The following is a 23,422-nucleotide window of genomic DNA, read 5'->3' on the forward strand; positions in this document are numbered from 1 at the left end:
CCTTGGCTAAACTATAATATTCTCTTTCAATAACCTTCGGTGGGTTATCGACCGGTCAGTAATTTACCTCCATATCAGTTAGAGATAAGTATTAGCTAGCGTCCTTTCCTTTTCCTCAGGTTTATATTAGCCCTTCTTGTAAACACTTTAAAAAGCTTTAGGGTTCTTCACTCCCAAATCCCTAATTAGCCATCACTAGCCTTTTTGTAATAAGGGGGAAAAGATGGTCTGAAGTACAAATCTGGAGTTCCTCTTGTCCGTTTAACAAAACAAAAACATTTTTTTAAAAAAATCGAACGCTTCAGGCAATGGTCGTAATAAAAGAAATATGCAGAGGTGGCTTCGGGAAATAACGGGTTTGCAAAACGCAAGTGCCTCACAAAAAAAAAAAAAAGCAGCCCGAATCTCTATTGCAATCCACGGCACTCCAATAAATTACACAACACTTGCACAGGCTGCAGAAATATTGCAGGACAAGACTTACACAGATGCCAATCCGCAGCATTTATACACATGCACATGGCAAGACAGAAAGCAAACACTAGCGTTCAAGTCGGGCAGGGCGGCGCGATCCCGACTTGGCCCAGAGTGAGAGTGCTCCCTGAGTGTCTCTGTGCGTGCGTGAGAGTGAGCCCCATCCTCCCGGCATTTCCCCTCTTTGGGCAGTTTTGCTTCATTTGTTTCCTATTTCTGCTACATAGAAACTAACTTCCATCTCAGCCCAGCCAGCGCCGCTGAATAGAGCCTGTGCTGCGGCTCCGTGTGCGTCAGATTCCTCCGCGCAGCCGTGCCGGCCCCCTCCTTCCCTCCCTCCCTTCCTCCCTCCCGCGGGCGGCCTCCTTAGAGAAAGCGCCTGCCAAGCAGCCCGCTGTTTCGGCTCCGGCATCTTCTCGGGCTGCCAATAGAGAAATAAGTCGCGGCCCGGGCCGCCCGGAGGGGTGTCAGCGCGGGCGTTAGGCCTAGGCCGAGGCACTCCTTTTCCCGCGGGGGGCGGGGGCGGCGAGTGCGGGCCGCGAAGGCGCGGACTCCTTTCTGTGGCGGAGGGATCCCGGCGGAGGCGGCCGCAGCCCGGGCCGCTGCCTGAGAGTTGTTGTTTCCTCCTCCTCCTCCTCCTCCGCCTCCGCCGCCGTTGCTTGAATGGTGGAGCCGAGGCTCGGCTCGTGAGCACACACTGACAGCTACAGGGCAGGCGGCGGCACCGTCCCCGCTTCCCCTCGGCGGCGGGCTGTCCCGCCGGCGGCCCCGAAGTGACCCGCAAACATGTCTCGTGAGAGGAAAGGCCTCTCGGAGCTGCGATCGGGTAAGTCGGGCGCTGCGGGGCCGCCGCGCCGGGCGGACTCGCCCGCGGGCCCCCGCCCCCCGCGGCCGCTCAGCCCGTGTCTCCCCGTCCCTCTCTCCCGCGCAGAGCTCTACTTCCTCATCGCCCGGTTCCTGGAAGATGGACCCTGTCAGCAGGCGGCTCAGGTAGGCGGCGCGCGTCGCGGGCCGGGCGGGCGGGCGCTCGCGGTGGCCGCCCGCGGGCGTGGGGGAGGGCGGCGGCGGCGGCGTTGCCGCGGCCCGGGGCGCGGGGCTCAGCGGTCCCCGCTTTGTTGTTGCAGGTGCTGATCCGCGAAGTGGCCGAGAAGGAGGTAAGGGCGCGGCGGGTCGGTGCGTCCCGCCGCCGTACGGCCTCGGTCGGGCCGCTGCTCGAGCCCGGGCATCGAGCGGGGCGAGGGGCGCGGGGCGCGGGGGTCCCCGGCGGGGCGCGGGCCGGGCTGGGGAGGGGAGCGGCGCGGGCCGGGCCGGGGGCCGCGCTCACCGGGCGTCCTGTCCCCGCAGCTGCTGCCCCGGCGCACCGACTGGACTGGGAAGGAGCACCCCAGGACCTACCAGAATCTGGTGAGACATTCCCAGCTCACAGCAAAGAAACTTTTCCCCGAGTCGAATAAAAATTGAATTTCCCGCAATTTTTTACAGAGACAAAAACTTGGCCTCGGAACGGGAAAGCTGCAAAGGCCACGGGGAGGGTTGGGAGGCAGGAGCGGGGGCTGCGGGGGGCGGCGGCTGGGGGTGCGGACGCCCCGGGGCCGCAGGGGCCGTGGACAATTTATTTGTGATATTTTGTTAATGTGCTAGAAATAAAGATACGTCATGAGTGTTGTGCAGTGCAAGGCCGGAGGAGGAGGGGCCGGCGCGCGCGTCCGTGCGGGCGGGCGGGCGCGGGCGGGCGGGCGCGCGCGCGAGGCGGCGGCGGCGGCGGCAGCGGGAGCGGCGCAAGCCTGGAGAGCGCGCTCGCCAGCTCCTCGCTTGCTCTGCACGCGCGGCCGGCTCAGCTTTCTCCAGACCCACACAATAGCTAGTGACTGACTAACTGCTCCGAAGTGGCATTAGCATTTCACAAGGAGGCCATTCAGGCAACGGACGAACCTTGGCAAGATTTTTCCCTTTTTCTTTCCTCCTTCTCCTCTTCCTTTTGCTTTTCGTAGATCTAGACGTAGATTTTATTTATTTTTATCTTCTTTTTTTTTTCGGTTGGAGGCGTTCAGATAAGATACTTGGTCTTACCTTCCCGGCGGCATATTTTGCATTTACAAAACCATAGCTGCCGAAGTATAAATTTAGAAGTTTTAAAATGCGTTTTCTAATTTTGCTGATTCTTGGGGTATATTCCCTTCTTTTATTAAAAACTCAGTAATGGAGGGCATTGAAGAGTTTGATTTTTATCTACATAAGTTGCCGTGGGCTGGACCTTGGGTCTTCATTTTTTTGTTTATATTGAGATGTTTTAATTCCTTGAAAAATTACTTTTTAAAATAGTTGGTGGGTTTTGCAAGGCAATAATTGTAAAAAAAAAATTGCCCCCACAAAATGGAGCTATCTCTTGAGTATTGTGAATGGAAAGGAAAGTCTTGGTGCTAGTTTACTTTAAAGGAGCTGTGGTTTCCGCAGCATCCTCTGTGTACACTGATTGACGTCGTTTGTACTAACGTGTTGAATAGTCAATTATAACAGGGGCCATCGAGCAGCTGAAATTTAGACGATACGTTGAGAAAATGTTCTGAGCCGCCTGTGTCTGCTCGAGGTAGTTGCGGTCACTTGTGTTGTCAGGGCTGTCGTGAGTAGGCAGTTTTTTAGTAGTTGAGAATGACTGTCTTAGGTGAGGTGATGGCATAACCTGATTCTCGTAGCTTTTGTGTGGTTTTGAATAGGATTCGCATAGCTTTTGTTTGCATGTATTATGATTTAATATAAACCATTGATGACTGCGGGATTGTTTAGGCTTAAGAAAACCGAGGGGAGACTGTTTTGTGTCCATGCCTAAAGTTCAAGCAGCGATTTAGGGTAGTTCAGTCAATACTTGGGCCAATCCTAAAGTGATTGGTATTTGAAGTAAACTCCAAGGTTTACTACTTGCAATATTTTAAGTTAAATACTTTTTTTGACAAAAATCTTCAGTATATTTCCATGTCTTCCTTGCTGTTTAAGAAAAATCAACTCTAAAAATACTGTCAAAAAGATACGATGTGTTTTACCAAACTCGTTTTTTTCTTTCTTTTAAAAAGCCCACAAATTCCAAGTCACTACAAATTGCTGTCCTTTTAATTTTAAGTGTCTTAGATTTTTGACCAAAGCTACTAATAGTGTTTGACTGAATAATGGGAGTGGCTAATCGGTATGGGAATATCATTTTGTTTTTCTGGTGAAAACACCAATGCAGATTTAGATTTAGACCTAATTTAATTTTAGAGAGGGTTCTCATCGGCTCAAATAGTAAAATGAAATATTCATAGTTTTTCAGGTTTCTTAAATTGTCTTTTGTTAGTGTGTTATTTATGAAAAGCCACATGCTTTGTACGAAGGTGGTTTTTCTTGCTGAAGAGTTTTTTATCTCAACAATCACCATGGCTTCACTCTAAAGACAGGTAAAAACTCTTAACTGGAACTTGGAGTTGATTCTTGTTCTCTTTTATTTACTCAGCATAAAACTGCTGAGTGCAAGGTACCCTTTAAAGTACTTGTGTATCCATCAGTCCCATTGCTGAGATGTGTGAGAATATGGCTGTGTTCATCTCACTGGAATTGCAGTTTAAATTAGCCTTAAGAATATTTTGGTTGCCAGGTTTCTGAGCACATTAGTAGATCAGGAAATTTTCTGTTTTAATAAACACATGCAAAGTCTCTTGCATATTTTATCTTAATTTCATAATTTATAACCTAAAGTTTTACTTTTTGTATGCATCAAATTGAACTAACAAAAATTGCCTTAAAATTATCTGGTGTGTGAAAATGTAGTTTCAATAGTTTATACTTGTACATGGAAATGGTTTGTTGATGTATTAACCGATGAGCTGAGCAGTATTTTAAGTGGAAAAATTCATGTGAAATTGGAATTTTCTAGACAGTCTTTAGGAAAAAGATGTACGTTTGTACTTGAGTTTGAAAATAAGTATTGATCAGCATTACTTGGAATACATTGATTGGAATTACATTGGAATCAGCTTTGATCCAGAAGAAAATGAAGTGTTTAGTGCAGTTTTATAAGTTAAAAAAGTAAAATTCATACATGTATGTGTGTATATGTATATATGATTGAAAAAGGCAATTCTCAAGAACTGAGAATTTTGTCTTTGCTGTTAAAAGAATGTGATAGATTATTATCTGGTTGAACACTTAAAATATTTTAAAAGTGAATGGAATTTGATAGGATATTAAAATTGTTTTGAGGTCTGATTTAAGTTTATTCAGAGTTTATATTTTTTAACCTATAATTTTTTTTTAAGGTAAAGGACATTTTTCAAGTATTCATCAGAATTCTTTTAAATGAAGCCAAGTATTAAGACAAAAAAGTATTTATTTTTTAAGATAGGCTGGCCTTGAACTAACTCTCCCTGTTGTAACTGAGGTTGACCTTGATTTTTCTGATGTTTCTGCTTGCACTCCCAGAATGCTGGGATTATAGAGTGGTTTATGCAGTGCAAGGAAATGAACCAAGGAGCTTTGTGCATGTTTGCTGAGCACTTCACAGATTGAGCTAGCTACATCTTCAGTCCGTTCACATTTTGTAGAGTAAGAGGTCTATGTTTTGGACAGTGTTCTCAGCTTTTTACTATGGGATTTCACTTACCTCAGGTTGGCCTGCGTCAGCTTCCCAAGTGTTGGGGTTATAGGCTCATTTCCTAACTCAGTATTTGAATTTGTTGGTTCTTTAGTTTTGCTTCCCCATTGCCTCCTTAATTAGTCATGATTGCTCTTTTATCAGATATTAACGTAGATTATTAAAGTATTTTCACTAGACTTGGGATGCTTTGATTACATTACTTCTTAAAGTTACTTCTTTTTTCAGTTGAGTTAAAGTTTTGCTAATTTAATAAAATGATGTAATTTTTTTGCTTTAAAAAAATAATCACTTTCTTTCCTTAAACTGATTGCATCTTACTAGGTATCTTTTTCTCAAGGTGGAAGATTAGAAGTTAGGAGATATGGTTTGTTGTCTGAAACCTGGTGATATGGGAAAACTAATTTCTCTCGCCTTGGTTATTTGTAACCATATATGAAAGCATGGACTGAAAAGTAACTAAAACTAAGTTTTGAGTTAGAAATAGCAGTACATTGTTTTTAAGTTCTTAGCATTTATGTTTGGAGTTTAGTTTTTTATAATGAAAAAATTAACCTATAGAAATGATGCCGGTTTGGAAACTGAATAAATGCTTTCCATAGTACTATTCTTTGGTGGTCATCCTACTTTGGGTTCTGTTGCTGTGATAAAACTCTGCAAGGAAAAAAAAAGCAATGTGGGGAGGAAAGGGTTATTTCATCCTAGAACTCCCAGGTCACTATCCATCCCTGAGGGAACTTGGAGGAATTCATGTCAAAGACCTGGAGGCAGAAACTAAAGAAGAGGCCTTGGAAGATGCTGCATATTGACTTATTCCCTGGTTTGCTTAGCGACTTTTCTTACACAGTTTAGGCTGGGCCTACCTACAGTGAGCTAGACCCTCATCAATACATGGTCTCAGGATGCTTTGATGAAAGCCGTTCCTCTTCCCAGGTGTGTCAGGTTGACGACTGAGTTATTATAATACCATTTCTTCTTGTAAAGATGAAGATTTCTGAGATAGTAGCTGAATTGTAAACCACCTCTTTATTACTATGTAACTACTGTGTTTTTTCACTTTTTAAGTAAGTTATTGGTAGCTTCAGATTTAGAGATGAATAGAGGGTCCTGAATAGAATTTACTTAAGTATATGTCTTAAGTATACAGTACTTAGAGTATGCTGATTAAAGTGAGTATCGTGGAATTAAACTTAGAGGTTAGCTTAAAGAAAGTGCTAGCATAGTCGAGTGTTAAACTAGAAATTTCTGGTCTGTATTAAGATACTTTGAGATTTGTATAAATCTTTTCCAGGTTGAAAGAGAGCATATGAAGAGGTACATATGTGTTGGTAGCATTACAAGGCTTTCGTGGGTTTTTCCCTTCATTTTTAAATTCTTTGACAGTTTTCATACATGTGCATAATGAATTTTAGTTGCCCCCTTTTAAGAGTTTGAATTAAATAATAAGCTTAGCTTGATAGTTCATGAAATTGGACTTTTAAAATGATTTACTGTTATAATTAGGGATGAAATGTGTTAGGTAAAAAAGGAAAATAGTATGTGATGAAGGACCAAAACTTCATCTTTTTTTATGTATACAGTTATTCTCTTGGTACTTGGTATCATTTTTAAAAGAATTGGATTCATTTATAAAATTTATGTGTGTACTTGTTGAGTGTGGGTTTTTATGCATGTGTGATTGTGAATGTCAGGACTACCTTGACATGGTGGTCCTCAGGCTGTCTAGCATGTACCAGGGATCCATCTACCTGTTTGTCTTTTCAGAGCTAGAATTAATTACAAGTGTGGTTACCTAATATTTTTTTAACAAGGGTTCTCTGCACCAAACCCAAGCAATTAATCAACTTTATCCCCAAGCCCTATAAATTTTTAAATTAAATGAATCCATATTAGATTCTTAATACATTGCCAAGTGAGGTGGACATAGAGGAATATTGGAATTGTTCCTTTCCTAACTGTTCATATAACTGAGACAGAGGAGTATCAAATGCATCCATTTGCTAATCTCTAAAATGGCCTAATAATGACAAATCCACCTTAAAAGGCTGGGAGTAGTAATGGGTGTAGGGTTTGGTTTGCTCTTGGCAGCCACAGTGACAATGTAAAGGCTGTAGAACTGTGTGGTGGTGTAGAAACTGTAATGGGATTTATTGTATCAGTTATTCATGGCATTACAGGTGATGGTAGCATGTTATAGAGGCAGTACCAAAGAATGCATTGGTTCTGCCACAGTTGGTATGACGTCCTGGGTTTCTGTCATGAATGGAGAGCATGTATATGACTTAGGAAAGGGTATAGTGCAACAATGCACAAAGTAACTCCTGTGAGCGGGATTGGTTGACTCTGGTTTACTTTTGGAGTGCAGAAACACTAGTTTGTAGGCAACTTGATGAAGCACTTGTCTGAAACTTCCATCTATCTCTACATGTCAGGTGCTTTAGTTATCTTGAGTACTGAAAGCTGAAACAGCTAAAAATGAAACTGCCTGTTTGTTAGTATTATTACATTGACACTTTTAATAATAGCAGTTTAAGGATTTTCCCCCTTTTCATGAGGGGGTATCTTTATCAGATTCATAAATTTGAGTTTTAAATTGTACTCTAATATTAATATGTTTGAGAGAATTTATTGTACATAGCAAATATTTAATTTTAAAAACTCAAGGTGTTGCTCTGAATTGAGCACTCCTGCTTTGCTGTATGGAGAAATCTGAAGAGGTTTTTTTTTTTTTTTTTTTTTTTTTTTTTTTTTTTTTTCCAAGCAGAACAGTCAGAGTTTATATGAATAAAGTTGAAGATATTTGTGTTGTCATTTTCTTTAACTGACAGGTACTGTATTGATAAGATAACTGAATTATCTAAATGTGTTCTTTTGATTGAATTCTTGAAGACAGGCATTTATGCTATGTTTGTTTCCAAATACTTAGTAAGTAAACTTCCCAGATTAATTTTGATGTTGGCAAGGTTCTGTGTTGTTAAGCATCTTATAAGGAAGTGATGAAAATTTAAGAATTCTCAAATTAGTTAACCTAACTTAGAAAATTTGATTTATAGATTCTATTAAATTTTTAATGCTTAAGCTTGTGTGATTACTGGGGAAAACTAAAGTTTTGAGAAGGAAACAATACTATAAATTGTTGGAATCTGGAGACCCGGACCTGATTAGTTTGTCTCCTATTTTCTGAAGATAAATTCTTGGACAAATTTACCTTATAGGTAGAGTTTTCTACATTTGTTAGTAAATCTTTTAGTCTTTACAAAAAAAAAAAGATTAAGTTTTGAAAAATAGTTGGCACCAAGATGTTTTTTTGTGGAGAAGATAGTAAAAAGTTACTTAGAAAATGTATCCTAGCTTTAAAAATGATAAATAAAATTTAACTCATACTTCAAAAATCATAACAGCTTATAAATTTGGAAGTTTTGAGACTTTTAGTTTTAAAATTATGTAGTTTTTATGAAAAGGCTTATAAACAGTGAATATGTTTTTTGTAATTTTTAAAGTACTAGAATAGTTAGAAAAATGAGAGTTGTATTCTACTCAACTGGTCTTTTATAATGCAAAATACAGAGAGCAGAAGTAGCCAGCCCTTTTGATCTGACAAAGATTTTTGACCTAATCACATGGAAAGAGTGAATATGAAGTATTTTAATTAAAACATATTAATGCTGAACATTGATCATCATTTTCATAAATATCAATTTGCTAAAGGAAAGGACATTTTTAGGTCAACATAGGAAAACCAAGTAATTGAAATGACTATTGAGTTAACTTCATTCTGAAAGTTCACTGGATTTTATATTGGTATGTAATTCATGTGTATATGTAATCCAGAAGTGAAACTGACAAGGGGGACAAAGGGGACTAAAAGGAGTCTGGATGAGAGAATGTCAGGTAGGGGCCTGGGGAGAAATATACCCAATGTGTATTATATACTTGTATAAAAGTTTAAAAAAATAAAGCTATCCCAAACAGTTTCCTGGATTAGGTAATATTTCTTCCCAATATATGGGTCACTATGTAATATACGCTTGGAGTAACAGTAGACTCTTTACTGTGTAGTGCTAAGGGCATCAGATGGTTCAAATAATAAGTTAGTGATGCCTTCTTTGTGGTGATGAGGACACTTAGATTTAACAGTGCTTTCTCCATTCACTTTGTAAGTCTAATGACTGGCTGCTTTGACATGAGATATCTTTTTCTTTTAAAAGTTGAATAATAAGTTCTTTTGGTATGTTGAGACAGGGTTTCTCTGTATAACCCTGGTTGTCTTGGATCTTGCTGTGAAGACCAGGCTGGTCTCGTAACTGCCTTTGTCTGCTTCCCAAGTGCAGGGTTAAAAGTTGTACCTCACCACTGTCCAGCTGAATAAGAGAAGTACTTAATCATAGTATGTCTAGTGGAAATCATTGGTTTTCAGTTTCCTTATAGGAACATCCTTCTGATGATACCTTTTTTTCCTTAAAAAAACTTAAATATTTTATCAATGAGTACTCTGCACGTATACCTGAATGCTAGAAGAAGGAATATTTTATGAATGAGTACTCTGCACGTATACCTGAATGCTAGAAGAAGGCATCAGTTCCTATTATAGACAGTTGTGAAACACCATTTGGTTGCCGGGAATTGAACTCAGGACCATTGGAAGAGCAGCTAGCATTCTTAATCGCTGAGCCATCATCTCTCCAGCTCCTGATTACACTACCTTCTGATAATTGCTGAACTTAGTTTACTTTGCTTTTGCTGTGGTAAAAACCATGACCAAAAGCTACTTGGAGGAGGAAAGGGTTATTTCATCTTACCCCTTCATGTTACAGTCCTTCACTGAGAGAAGTAAGGACAAAAACTTAAAATGAGGCAGGAACAGAAGCAAGCCAAGAGAGCAGCACACTGGTTTAATTCTCCTTGTCTGCTTTCTTCTACAATACGGGACACCTGCCCAGGAGTCTTGAGACTTCCCATATCAATTTTCAGTGAAGAAAATGTTTCACAGACTTGTCTATAGATAATCTGTGCATTTTTTTAAAACTGAGTCACCTCTCTCACAAAACATTAGCTTGTGTCCAGTTGACAGAAAACTGACCAGAATAGCATGCTACCCAGAAACAGGTTGGTTTATCCAAAGTTGCAGATTAACCAGCCAGCCAGTTTAGTTTTTTTCTCTTTTTTCCTGGTATGCTGCAATTCACATTCTCAGATGATTATACCATTCAAATTGCAGTTAATAATTCTAGAAATATTTCTTATGTATGATCTGAGAAAGAAGTGATAAACATGTAATTTTGACCAAAGTGGAAAAGAAATGAGAAGAGCTGTATTGTTTTATAGAGAAGTTTTTACTCTGATGTGAAAAACATTGCTATAGACCTATGGATCATTCTTTGGGGAAAAGGGTCAGTAAAGTGCTTCTGGATTTTAAAGCCAAGTACCTGATTGGTGTTGACAGTCCCTGTTTTGGAGCATTTTGTGTGGAGGGTCCATGGTTGCTGTTTTCCACATGAGTTCTAAAAAAGGAGACTCCTAGGATTCCTGGCGTCCTGAGAAAGTTGAATGACCAAGGCTAAGAATAGATGTAAGTTTGGGAATTAGCATAATAGTTTCCCAAAGAGAATATGTAGTGTGAGGAAAACATGTATGGGTTTGGGCTCTGACAACTAGGATCTCAAGGAACACCACTTTGTGGCCAGGTAGAAGAGGATGAACCTGTAAGAAGGAATGGATCCACAGATAGAGCAAAGCCAGAGAATAGCTTGAAAATTAAGGCTAGATGATGGAAGAGACATTAAGATACAGATTTATTTAAAAAAAAAAAATCAGTAGTTAAGGTGAACTTCAATGATGCTTTTGTTTTTCTGGTGTTTTGTATTTATTTTAAAAATAAACTTGGGATTCTACTGTCAACATTACTTTTTAATAGAATTTTGTATTAAAGTACTTGGGAGCCTATATGCACTTAGGTCCAGTGAGAATATTTTGTGAAATCATGGTGATGTTAATGACTTTGATACAGTCATTATCATGATTTAGATCCCAGTTTCCCCCTCACTTGCTTATTTGTGTATGTGTGGGGGGCATGTTACATTCAGTGTGATTATTATTTTTATTATATTTATTCCACAATATATTAATGAGTCAATATGTAATGTGTAACTTGGGATATAAAGTAACAGTTGATTCTTACACCAGGTGCAATGCTAAGGACATTACATGTGGTTTAATTTATTCAAGACCATAGCCAACAAGTACAGGGACCTCTTACATTGTCCTGTTATAACTACTTTCACTCTGTCTTAATGTCTCTAACCTTTAACAATGCTTTACCTGCTTTTCATTTCTAAAATAGTATCTCAAAAAGTGATAGAACTTGAATCATATAGTAGATAATTTTGGGAGATTGCACCACCCACTAGTCCTTGAGCATTTATTCTTGGATGCTTTTTGTTTTAATTTATGCAAATGAAAGCTGTTGACTGAGGCAAGCGAGTGAGAGAAGAAATGAGACTAATAATGAACTATCAAAAATAAAAAGAACATATCTGATGAGGCAAACACTAGAAATGCATCTGGATGATTAAAGCTGAAAAGGGGATGGAGAACAGGTTAGGCAGGATTTGGGGGTTTTGTGAAGAAACTTGAGGATATTTAAATGTAGGCATGAATAGGAAGGAGGTGATTGAGAACTTCAGACTAAGGAGGACTAGCTTATGGTTTGGGTTTCTTTGAAGTCAAGTTAGGATTCATAGCATAGATAGAGAATTTAGATGTTACATATTAAGAGGAACAATTAATCTAAGAAACAGTAGGTTAAGTTGTAGCTTTAGGGATTTGATGGGGGGGGAATAGCTCCCCCCCTAAATAGATGAAAGGAGGTATGGAAAAGGACTCAGAGGAGCTTATTGTTAGTCTCTTTCACCCACCCCCCCCCCCACACCTTTGGTGATACCTTATAGACTGCTGAAGAGAAATAGTGACACCAGAATGCTCAAGTATGTATTCCTTGGGGCTACTTATGTTAGCACACTTTAATGTTTAACACTTATGTTAGAACAATTTAAACCTGTACTTTCCGGTTTAATTTAGAATTTCATTTGGGGAATTTTCTATGGCTTTGAAAAATGTTTGAAACCACTAGAATAAAGCAAAACATTTTTTTTTCTCTATTTTGATGTGCTAGAATAAGTGCTAATAAAATGTTTTCAGTATTGGGTAGTGGCGAGGTCAGCATTTCTTTATTTGTTAACTTGTTTGTTTACCTAAATAATCATTTATTAACCCTCAGAAGTTCGTTAGGTCCCAAGTAAACCGGTCTAATCCTGGGTCTTACACAGGACACAGACAAGTAAGTTGATTGGTGATGCAATAAGCATGAGACCTTTAGAAATTCCTCCTAGAGAGGCATAGAATGAATTTCTGATGAGGATTATAATTACCATTAGATTCCGACTGAGGTTTAAAGTATCAAGACTTATAAAGAATTGTTGTCCTCTTTTTTAATTGTTGCTGCCTTTTAAACTATAGCTATCCTAGTCAGCAAGTGCAACTCTCCTGCTCCCAGCCGCGGTTGGGCTGCAAGAGTGGGTTCTCCAAGCCCCAATTCTTTTAAAGCTACCAATGGAACAGATCTAAATCTCTGTTGCTCTAAAGAATTTGAGATTCAAAGGTTGAATCTCTCCCTAGAGGCTGAATAGCAAGCAACTCACCTTATGGTATCTCCCATGAAGTTTTCCTGCTCCTGTATCCCTCCTTATAAACCCTTCTCCACCTGGCTCTCACTACTACTTTCCTTTCAGCTAGTTGCTGACTCAGCCTCCTGATCACAGGTGACTTTTAATCAAACACGTCCTTACATCATTAAACAAATGTTCCAGAGCATAAACAAAGGTAACATACCTTAAAATATTCTGCAACAAAAAATTAAAGTACATAACAGTGCAACGTAAGGGTGATTAAGGGAAACTTGAAAGGAGAACAAAAGGTGTGCAGAAGGAAGGGACTAAGGTAGTATGAACAGCTTATGGAAGGACGTGAATTTTAGATATGAGAGAATGAGGTTTGGAAGTGGGTGGGTAAAGATTTCTAGTAGACATGTCAGTTTCTATATTTAATAGGTCAAAAACTGGGCCGGACGGTGTTGGTGCACGCCTTTAATCCCAGCACTCTGGAGGCAGAGGCAGGCGGATCTCTGTGAGTTGGACGCCAGCCTGGTCTACAAGAGCGAGTTCCAGGACAGGAACCAAAAGCTACAGAGAAACCCTGTCTCAAAAAAAAAAAATCAAAAACTGGAGAAAGCATAGCGTTTAAGAACTAAATGTCTCTTCTAACTTGAAAGTGAAATTTGAGTTTGAAAAATTGAAATAATCTGCATTATCAAAGAAAGCTTTAGTTAAAGTGTATTCATAATATTTTACTAAAAGGTACAGATCTGTAGAAAAGGTTACCAGTCTTACTATATGAAATGTATTCTTCCTGCAGATTGTAAAACAAGACCGTTATGAACTCCATCTTGGTAAAGTAAGAAGACTGAAAAAAAATTGAGTGGTTTTAGAGGTCATATTAAAATACTTATATTTGGGCCAGAAAGATAGTTCAATGTTTTAAGAGCATTTGTAGCTCTTGCCGAAGACCCGAGCTGAGGTTCCAGCCCCTACATTAGGCATCTCATAGCTGCCTGTAACTCCTGTTCTTAGGGATCTAATGCCTTCTTGTCTCTGTAGGCACTGGCAGCACACAAACACATGTAAATTTAAAAAAAAATTTTAAAGCAATAATTGTACAAGTTTTGATTTGAAGGGCACATTATAAATACTCCAGGCCTTTTTCATGTAAAGTTTACTTTTAAATTTTTTTAACTTAAGGTATGTGTGTGTGTTTTATAGCAGGTATGCTGCTCTAATCACTGTTTATTAGACCTTTAAGACAGGGTCTTCTACTGATCCTGGCACTAGACTATCAGTATGCAAGCCCCAGTCAGCAGTCCTCCTATCTCTGTCCTCAGTTATAGGCATGCATGACCACCTCTCGATTTTCTTGTGGGCTTTAGGGATTTGAACTCGGCTCCCCATGCTCACTCAACAACCATTCTTGGTTGAGCCAGCTTCTCAAGCTTAGTCATATTTTCAGTTCACCCGAATTCTTCACAAGGTAAAGTGTGATGTTAGATACATATGTGTTGTATGGTTATCAGTCAGAATTTAGCATATCCATCCCCTGATACATTTATCATATCTATGTGTAGTAAGAACATTAAAGATATTTTGAGCAACTTAGATAACTTTGCTAACTATAATCACCTTGTAACCAGAATCCCGAACTTTTCTGGTGCTTATCAGAGAAAAGTTTAAATATAATTTTAAAAATCTTTGTTTTCTTATAAACACTAAAGATAATTTAGTTGACTACTGTGCTACTTATTAGTGTTTTTTTTTTTCTTTTTCGGTTTTTGAGAGAGGGTTTCTCTGTGTAACAGCCCTAGCTATCTTAAAGCTACCTTTATTATAGTCTATTCTGAGCTAGCATGGGACTATCTTATTATAATCGACAACAAACATGTTTCAAAAGTTAATCAGGTGTGTGGAGTTCTTAATGTGGTCCATCTTTTTATAGTAGATAGCTTATTTTACTGTTGAAACTTGTTTAATGCAACAGTTAGAATTTTGTCTCACGTCCCCCCCCCCCCGAAAGTTTTTTGGTAAATTAAAATTTTAGCATGATGGAGGCATGATGGTGCACACCTTTAATCCCAGCACTTGAGAGGCAGAGGCAGGCAGTCTCTTAGTTTGAGGCCAACATGGTCTATATAGTGAGTTCCAGAACAGCTGGAGCTATGGAGATAAACCCTATTTCGAAAAACAACAAAAGTTAGCATAGATGATATATTAAATATCTTTTAGCTTTTTATAATGAGAATCTAAAAAGACGAATTGTTTTTAATTTTGCATTTTATTATTTATAATAGTTTCAGAACATTGACTTTATGGGTTTTTTTTTTTTAAATCTTTTTGCTGCTTTAAGGTTTTAAAAATCCCTATTTTTAATCTGCACCTCCAGACTGCTGCTAGGGTTATAGGTGTGTACCACCAGGCCTATAGTATCTGAGATTAAAAAAAAAACAAAAAAAAAACCCAGAACATTATGCACCCTCAGCTACCCCTGCCCCAAAACTGTGTGTTTATCAGTGTGTAGTATTGGCACTGGCTAGCATGTTAATTTACAGAACTACGTTTAGTTTACATGAATTTATAGCAACTTTTTCTTCCTCAGTGTACTGGATGATAGGGTTACTCTGTTACGTGAATTAAGTGGTTTAACAAAATCTGAACATTCTCTTGGAGTGAAACAGTGTTGACTAGCCTAAACAGTGTAATTTTTGAAACTCTTTTTACTTAACATTACATAGCAAATATTTTTGTTTGTTTGGACATAATAGGTTCCTATGTCTTTTTTTGACATAATAGGTGAAGTATTATAGACATCTTGCACCTGATCACTTGCTGCAAATCTGTCATCGACTAGGACCTCTTCTTGAGCAAGAAATTCCTCAGAGTGTTCCTGGAGTTCAAACTTTATTAGGAGCTGGGAGACAGTCCTTGTTACGTACAAATAAAAGTATGAACTTTTTTTTTCAATTTAGACATTCTTTTTCTCAATTTTATATTTTATTTTTGTATTTATAAAATGTATGTTTTGATAGGCTGCAAGCATGTGGTATGGAAAGGATCTGCTTTGGCTGCACTACATTGTGGAAGGCCACCAGAGTCTCCAGTTAACTATGGTAGCCCACCTAGCATTGGTAAGTTGAGTTTACTCATATCATGTTGTGATGTCCTCTAGGTAAAAGACTAATGAAAATAAAGTTTTTAGTTACTGTGATGTCACAGAGCTTTATATTATGCATATCAACATTCAAAGATGAGAAACTTCTCAGATTATGTAAGTAAATAACTTTAATAATGGTTGTAATGTACAATTATAAATTATAGGCATTGTTTCTTATGAAGATTGGGCATCTCAATGTTTTATTTTTTCCTCAAACTTCCTTAGTAAAAGTTACATTATGTTCATTTAATTAGTATTATAATTCCAGTTCATTGTAATCTTAGTAAACAACTAGTTTGGTTTTCTTTTAATAAGCATTACATATTTTAATCCAAAGTTTCAAAGAGAACGAATTTGCAAATAAGTTTTCCTCTTGAATTGCTTTTTAGACACAGCCCATCGCCTCCATTCTAACTAGACTTTCTAGACATAGCCTATCACTTCTTGTGAATTTATAGAACGTTCTCAGGTATAGACTTCTTGATCTGTCTTTTCTCTCTTCCAGTATATTGTCTAGTATTATAATCTTAGCTTTATGACTTTACCTTTACTCTTCCAAAAACAGTAACAAAAAGGTAAATTAGGACATTTTAGAGATATTTATTTCATCTACGATTATGTCAGCCCCTGGCTATTAGAGGTCTTCTGCTTGTTCTAGCTTCTTTTCTCACATGCCCGCTCCTGCCTGATATTTTTTAGTGGGGCTGAAAAATTCTTAGTATTTTAAAATAATGTCCACTTCATTATTTTTCCTTTCTAGAGCTTCAATTAATCAAATAAAGATTTTTTTTTAGTTAGTCTGTTGCTCTCTTTTCTGTTTACAAGTTTTTCTTTCTGTTATGCATTCTGGATCATTTCATTTTACCTGTTTTCTAAAAGTATCCTGATAATTTGTATGTTATATAATCATAGTTGGCTCTATTTTTTTATCTTTTATTGGTAAGATTTATCACCATTTTAGTATTAATCTACGATTAAAAATAATTCTATAAAATATGCTATACTGCTTTTTCCTATTCCTTTCTTCCCTTCAGTTCATACTTTATCCCTCTATGCGTAATCCTCACTTAGCACCCCTCACCTCAGCATATTCATCCCAGTCTGCTTTCTCAGTAGCTGTTCGCCTTTCACAACTCAGGTTCTTGTGCTTTCTTCATTGTAGGTTTTAGCTTAACAGTCTCACAGTTTGTGATTAGTCGTTTTAAGCATCTATTTTCTTTACATTTTATATTGCCCTTTGCTTCTTAATTTATCTGTCTTTAAATATACTTTTCATTTCCATTTGACATAATGCTAACTTAAAATTCTTTCCACTTTTCTATCTTCTGGAAACATTGTAAAAAGTTTGTAAAAGGGGCATTGCCCCTCCAAGGTCATTTTTTCCTTTCTTTTTTTTTTTTTCTTTCATAAATAGGATAATTCTTAAAGCTTTCGAAGATGTTTGCATTATACCAAAGTTCTTTTTAAATTTCCATTTCAAGTTACAGTTGACAAAACAAAGGAGTATGTTTTTGAAAAATGCACAATTTCCATGGGGATTTTAGTACTTACAAAGTTGTGCTTTCATTTCTTAAGTAAATAATTGATCACATTTATTTTTAAGTTATATGTGAGATTAAAAATTCCCCCATCCCATGATGACAAGCAACTTACTATGAATTCAGATGCACTCACAACTCCTTTCAGTTCTCTCTATACCTTTTCCCATGGTGATTATTGAGTTTGGTGTTGTGTTTTCATCTTTGTAAATGAAACAGTTTGTCATCTTTTCATTAGGTCTTTGATTTTTTTCTCAATTTCTTCAAAAATCCTTTGAATTTAATATTTGAACATTTCCTGGAAAAATTTTTGGAAATTGGATAATTCATAGTCAGGCTGAGTAGATTTTATATAGATATTAGTGCTTTATTCAGTTCCTCAAGTAAGACTCAATGAAATAAAATAGTCTCCTGTTATAGGAGGAGTGGGCCTGCTTCTCATCCCAGCCACCCGGCTAACTTAACCCCCAAAATAATCACACAGAAATTGTATTAATTAGATCACTGCCTGACCCATTAGTTCTAGCCTCTTATTGGCTAACTCTCACATCTTGATTAACCCATTTCTATTAAACCTGTGTATCACCACGTGACTGGGGCTTACCGGCAAGATTCTAACCTATGTCCGTCTCAGGCAGGAGATTGATGGCATCTGCCTGTCTGCCCTTCTTTCCAGCATTCAGTTCTGTCTACTCCGCCTACCTAATTTTTGCCCTATCAAAAGGCCAATTCTTTATTCAACCAATGAAAGCAAAACATAGACAGAAGGACCTCTTACACCAGTCTCCCACAAAATAATTTACTTTTATTACATAAATGCTTTGATTCCTTAGGGACAGCAAGTATAAATAAAGGTTAGTGTAAACTAGCTTTGAGTTTGCAGAACAAGTGGTGTCATTTGCATATCATAGCAGCTCTGCTAAGAGACCCCTGTTAGAACACTCCTGCATTGCTGCTGGGAGTGCAAGCTGGAATAACCCCTTTGCATATCATAGCAGCTCTGTTAAGAGACCCTGTTAGAACACTCCTGCACTGCTGGTGGGAGTGCAAGCTGGAATAACCCCTTTGGATGTCAGTGTGGCAATTTCTCAAAAAATTAGGAAACAACCTTCTTCGACCCAGCAATACCACTTTTGGGTATATATCCAAAAGATGTTCAACTGTGCCACAAGGACATGTGCTCAACTATGTTCATAGCAGCTTTGTTTGTCATAACCAGAACCTGGAAACAACCTAAACGCCCCTCTACTGAAGAATGGATAAGGAAAATGTGGTACATTTACACAATGGAGTACTACACAGCAGAAAAAATAATGACATCTTGAAATCTGCAGGCAAATGTATGGAGCTAGAAAACATCATTTTGAGTGAGGTAACCCAGACCCACAAAGACAATTATCATATGTACTCACTCTTAAGTGGCTTTTAAACATAAAGCAAAGAAAACGAGCCTACAAATCACAATCCCAGAGAACCTAGACAACAATGAGGACTAAGAGAGATATACATGATGGATCTAATCTACATGGGAAGTAGAAAAAGACAAGATCTCCTTGGGAGAAGGTTGAAGGGGAGGGGAGAAGTAGGGAAGGGAGCAGAGAAAAAATGTAGAGCTCAATAAAAGTCAATAAAAAAAGAGACCCCTTTTATTAATGAAGAAACCGAATTGTAGACTTGGTAACAAATCTAGTGCGTTCCCTGGTTGCTTTGATTTGCAGCTTCTGCATTTAGTTTTATATAATTATTATATAGCACCCTTTTACTTCCGTGAAATAACTTATGCTTTAACATACCAGCTATGTCCATGTATTATTTGAGTATAGCAATTGTTGGAAGTGTGCCTTAGTATAGGGACTATAGAAATAATGAATTGTGGCTATTCTCTCAAGTTTATGTATTGTCAGATAAGTACTTGAATTTGAAATCAGGGACTCAGTTTCCTAAGAAAATTATAGGAATCTTCATGTGTTAGACTTAGAACTGAGGATGATTTTGAACTTGAGATTCTCCTCCCTTTACCTCTTGAGAGCTGAGATTGTAGGTGTGTACCTTACCACACCTTTTCTCACGCAAGGGATGGAACTCAGTGTTTTCTCTGTATAAGAACTCTACCAACTAAGCTACATTCCTAACCCCAAATTTTGTAGTTTGAATAATTGGATTTGTCTTACTTAACTTTTGCTGTTAGTTGCATCCTTTCCAGTTTCGCTTTCATTGCTGCCACAATAAATTATCTTAAAGCAAAACTTACGTTATTCTGTGCATTTCTCACTGAAGACTTGAATGCATTTTCACTGGAATTTAGTTAAAATGCATCTGCCACATGTTCTTTGTCCTTTTGTATTTTGTGTGCTAATCATCCTAGACTTACTTTGGGGCTTTTTCTCTTTTTTTCTTTTTATTGAGATTCTCATTGTGCATTTCAGGCTGACTTTGCAGAGTTAGAATTACAAGTCTCTACCACCTTGTCTAGCTCTGTCACTGACTTCTTGAAATTTTTATTGCATTTATTTTGTGAGTGGTGTGCGCATGCATGTACTACACATGTGTATGGAGGTCAGAGAACAACTTGTGAGGATTGATTTTTTTTTTTTTCTTTTCATTTTCCCCACCATGTTGGTCCTAGGGATTGAACTCCAGGTAATTCGGCTTGTCAGCAAATCCCTTAACCCTTTTCCTGTCTCCACTTTTTTAATGTTCTTTAAGGCCCCAGGGTGCATGCTGTTCTCTCAACTTGGGACTATATTCCCCTCCTGTCAACATATTTTGTCTATTTTCAGTTTTTAGATTTCTAGATAAGTTACTTCAACTCCCCCCTCCCCATATGTTTGGAACCTTTACTATATGTTCCAAAATTTCTTGATAACACTTACCATTGTTTATACCAGGCACTTTCTTTTGGGTCACCAATCAGCTCCCAAATTGTGACATGGAGACGACTTATTAGGCTTTTTTTCTGGCTAGCTCTTTTAACTTAAAATAACCTGTTTAAAAATAACCTGTTTATCTACTTTTTGCCTAAGGGCTTTTTATTTTTTATTTCCCTGCTTCTTGTGTTTGACTGACTGGCAGCTGCTTGCTTTCTGACCCTGGGTGTGTCCCCCCTTTCTTTCATCATTCTTCTCTCCTTTCCTTGCATTCTTCTCTAGCCTAGGTTTCTTCTCCTAATTATTTTCTCTGCCTTCCAGCCCTGCCTATCTCTACTGCATAACTATTGCCTGTTTAGCTTTTTATTAGACCAGTCAAGCACCTCAAGATACCTTAGGCAGGCAAGGTGAAACAAATGCAACACACTTTTATATAATTAACACACACATCCTTACATTGTTAAGCAAATGCAGCATAAACAAATGTAACACATCTTTGCCCAATTAAAATAATATTCTACAACAATCCTATAAATTCTTATTTTCTGTCTTTCTTCCTTGCTAAGCTCAATCTCCACAAGTGTAAGTACCATGTCTTCTTTGTTAACATCCTATTGCCTAAACTTGGCTCAATAAGCTCTGTAAATGTTAGTTGGCAAAGTTAAATGACTGAGATGTTTGACATAGAAAAAACTATATAACATTTTAAGGGTAGACATCTAAGTTTGATCCCCAGCACTAACGAAAAACTAAATTTTTTTCTGAGACAGGGTCTCTCTGTGTAGCCTTGCCTGTCCTGGAACTCATACTGTACACCAGGCTGGCCTCGAACTTAGAGATCTGCCTGCCTCTGCCTCCCAAGAACTGTGATTAAAGGTGTCCCTCACCATACTTGGCCAAAAACTAAAAAAAATAAAGAATTTTTATTAAAATAACTTGATTTTTTTGCCAATGCTTAAAATTTAAAAGTACTCGTTTACTGTAGTATTTTCTAGTTGAAGTAGCATCAGATTGATTTCTAGTAAAGAAAATGGGAAATAATTACCATCTCTAGGAATAATAATAGTCATTCTTTTCTTTTTCATGTTATTTCCTATGTATTTGGCTCATGTAACTTTTTGTATAATTCCTGGGATTATCATTTCTTCCTGCCTGAAATTTCACCTGCTTTGCTTCTTCTTTTTGGACCTCATTCATCTCCTAAAGTATTTACTAAATCTGTTTTTCTGTTTTTTGTTTTTTTTTTTAAAGTAAAACAACTGAACACCAAAACTGAACATGTGAGGATTTTTAGCTCCTAATTATACCAGTCCTTTTATTTACATTAGTAAAATAAGGAGAAAAACTTTCATGGTTATTCTGTTGCCCAAGAGATTATTTCTGTCTTCTATTTCCCATTACCTCTCTTAATTATTATTATTAACCTGATTATGAGATTGTCCATTTAATACTGTAATCATCATCTTTGGCTGAAGTTGGAGCTGTTCATTATGTAATTTGTCTTGCTCTGCTCTAGGTGGTGCTGTAGAAATGAACCAAATCATGTTGAAATATTTTCCATATGTTATCTGGCCTTCAAATTGGGATTTTTAGTTTGTCATTTTCTGTACATGTCTTTATTAAAAGTATCAGAATAATTTTCATGTTTCTAGAGTGCATTAGATTTTCCCTTTTAAATCCTAAATAAAATAGAACTTAGCTATCTTTGATCTATCTTTTACTTTAAAGTACAGTGAATTTGTGTGTGTGGGGGGGAGCATTCCTATGTAAATATATGTATGTGCAGGTACAAACCCATGCATACACATGTGGAGGCCAGAAGTATATCACATGTCATACTCTGTTGCTCTTCATCTCAGTTCTTGAATCAGGATCTCTCATCAAGTCTCTTGGATATCACTGTCTCTTCCTCTTCAAGCACTGAGGCCATAAATGATGTCTGGCTTTTATGTGGATGCCCTGGTCCAAACTCAGACCCTTATATATGCCTAGCAAACATTTTACTTTCTGAGTCAACCCCTCAGTGAGAGATTTCAAACTTAAAACCAAATGTAGTCGAAGTTTCTTTTGGGTTGCCATTCCTCAAATAATGACATGGAAACTTATTAATTATAAAACTTGGCTGTTAGCTTAAGCTTGTTTCTAGCTAGTTATTATAACTTAAACTGTTTCTATTAGTGTAAGTTCTGCCATGTGGCTTTTTATTCTCCATTCTGTAAGTCCAACTTGCTGTGTGTCTTGCTGGTATCTCCCCAGCACCTAGGTTTATCTCCTGAGTTCCTCTCTCTGCAGAAATCCCGCCTAACTTCTCCTACCTAGCTGTTGGCCACTCAGCTCTTTATTAGGCTAATCAGAATAAAACAGTGAGCATTTTCACACAGTGCGATCAAATATCCCACAACAACCAAAGTTGAGGGCCTGTTATGCTTATCTTCTGGCTTACAAATCAGAATATGAGATGATGAAATTTTTTTGTTGTTGATTTTGCTTTTTGAGGTGTTGTCGTCTGATGGAGTCCTATGCTAGCTTTATGCTTGCACTCTTTCTGCCTTGTTCTCCTTTATGCTGGAGTTACAGATGTGTTCCATTGTGCCTACGAATATGTAAATTCTTTATATCATTTTTAGTCCATATAAAATTGGCAGTGGGCAATTTCTGTAGCATAATATGTCTTCATATTATTTTATCCTTACTTTTAATGCTTTTTGGGATTAAATTTCTTGAATCTTAAGTATTTCCTATTAAACTTTGGGTGTAAGTTAATCTTTTTAGATATTATAGAAAGAATGGGAGAAAGCTTGAAAAATAGAGAAAAGCTTTTGAAAAGAAATGAGTGTAATTGGTTATGTGCTATTATTTTGGTATATTTTCTTTTAGTCTTTTCCTACTGTTGATGTAAGCAACATGGAGTATACTCTAGCATCATGGTGTTGGGATCATTACAATTTACTTCCAGTTTTCTTTCTGTTGAGGCATATAGTTTTCTTATGGTAAAGATAAGAATATATACACAGTGCTTTGAATAGTTTCTAGAATGTAGGATAGTACTCAGTAAATGTTACCCATTATAAGCCATTATTTCCAGATACATTGCATTGACATTTCTCAGC

General features: G+C 37.9%; 1 protein-coding gene across 4 annotated transcripts in view; it reads left to right on the top strand.

The window, feature by feature from the left end:
* The first annotated feature begins 1,110 nt into the window (after nucleotides 1-1,110).
* LOC121465938 (pleckstrin homology domain interacting protein) overlaps nucleotides 1,111-23,422 on the top strand; it is a 120,096-nt gene continuing 97,784 nt past the window's right edge. For 3 of the 4 annotated variants that reach the window (XM_041679362.1, XM_041679363.1, XM_041679360.1), the window contains exons 1-6: nucleotides 1,112-1,300; nucleotides 1,406-1,464; nucleotides 1,599-1,628; nucleotides 1,819-1,878; nucleotides 15,547-15,697; nucleotides 15,783-15,881. In XM_041679362.1, the coding sequence (XP_041535296.1) occupies nucleotides 1,261-1,300; nucleotides 1,406-1,464; nucleotides 1,599-1,628; nucleotides 1,819-1,878; nucleotides 15,547-15,697; nucleotides 15,783-15,881 (439 nt within the window). In that variant the 5' untranslated portion in view covers nucleotides 1,112-1,260. Of the gene's footprint in view, nucleotides 1,301-1,405; nucleotides 1,465-1,598; nucleotides 1,629-1,818; nucleotides 1,879-15,546; nucleotides 15,698-15,782; nucleotides 15,882-23,422 lie in introns of all 4 variants that reach the window. The other variant, XM_041679361.1, reaches the window with a different exon arrangement.

Source organism: Microtus oregoni, unplaced genomic scaffold, assembly GCF_018167655.1.
Source record: "Microtus oregoni isolate MIOR12 unplaced genomic scaffold, Mior012 000032F_ref0000030, whole genome shotgun sequence".
Lineage (NCBI taxonomy): Eukaryota > Metazoa > Chordata > Mammalia > Rodentia > Cricetidae > Microtus > Microtus oregoni.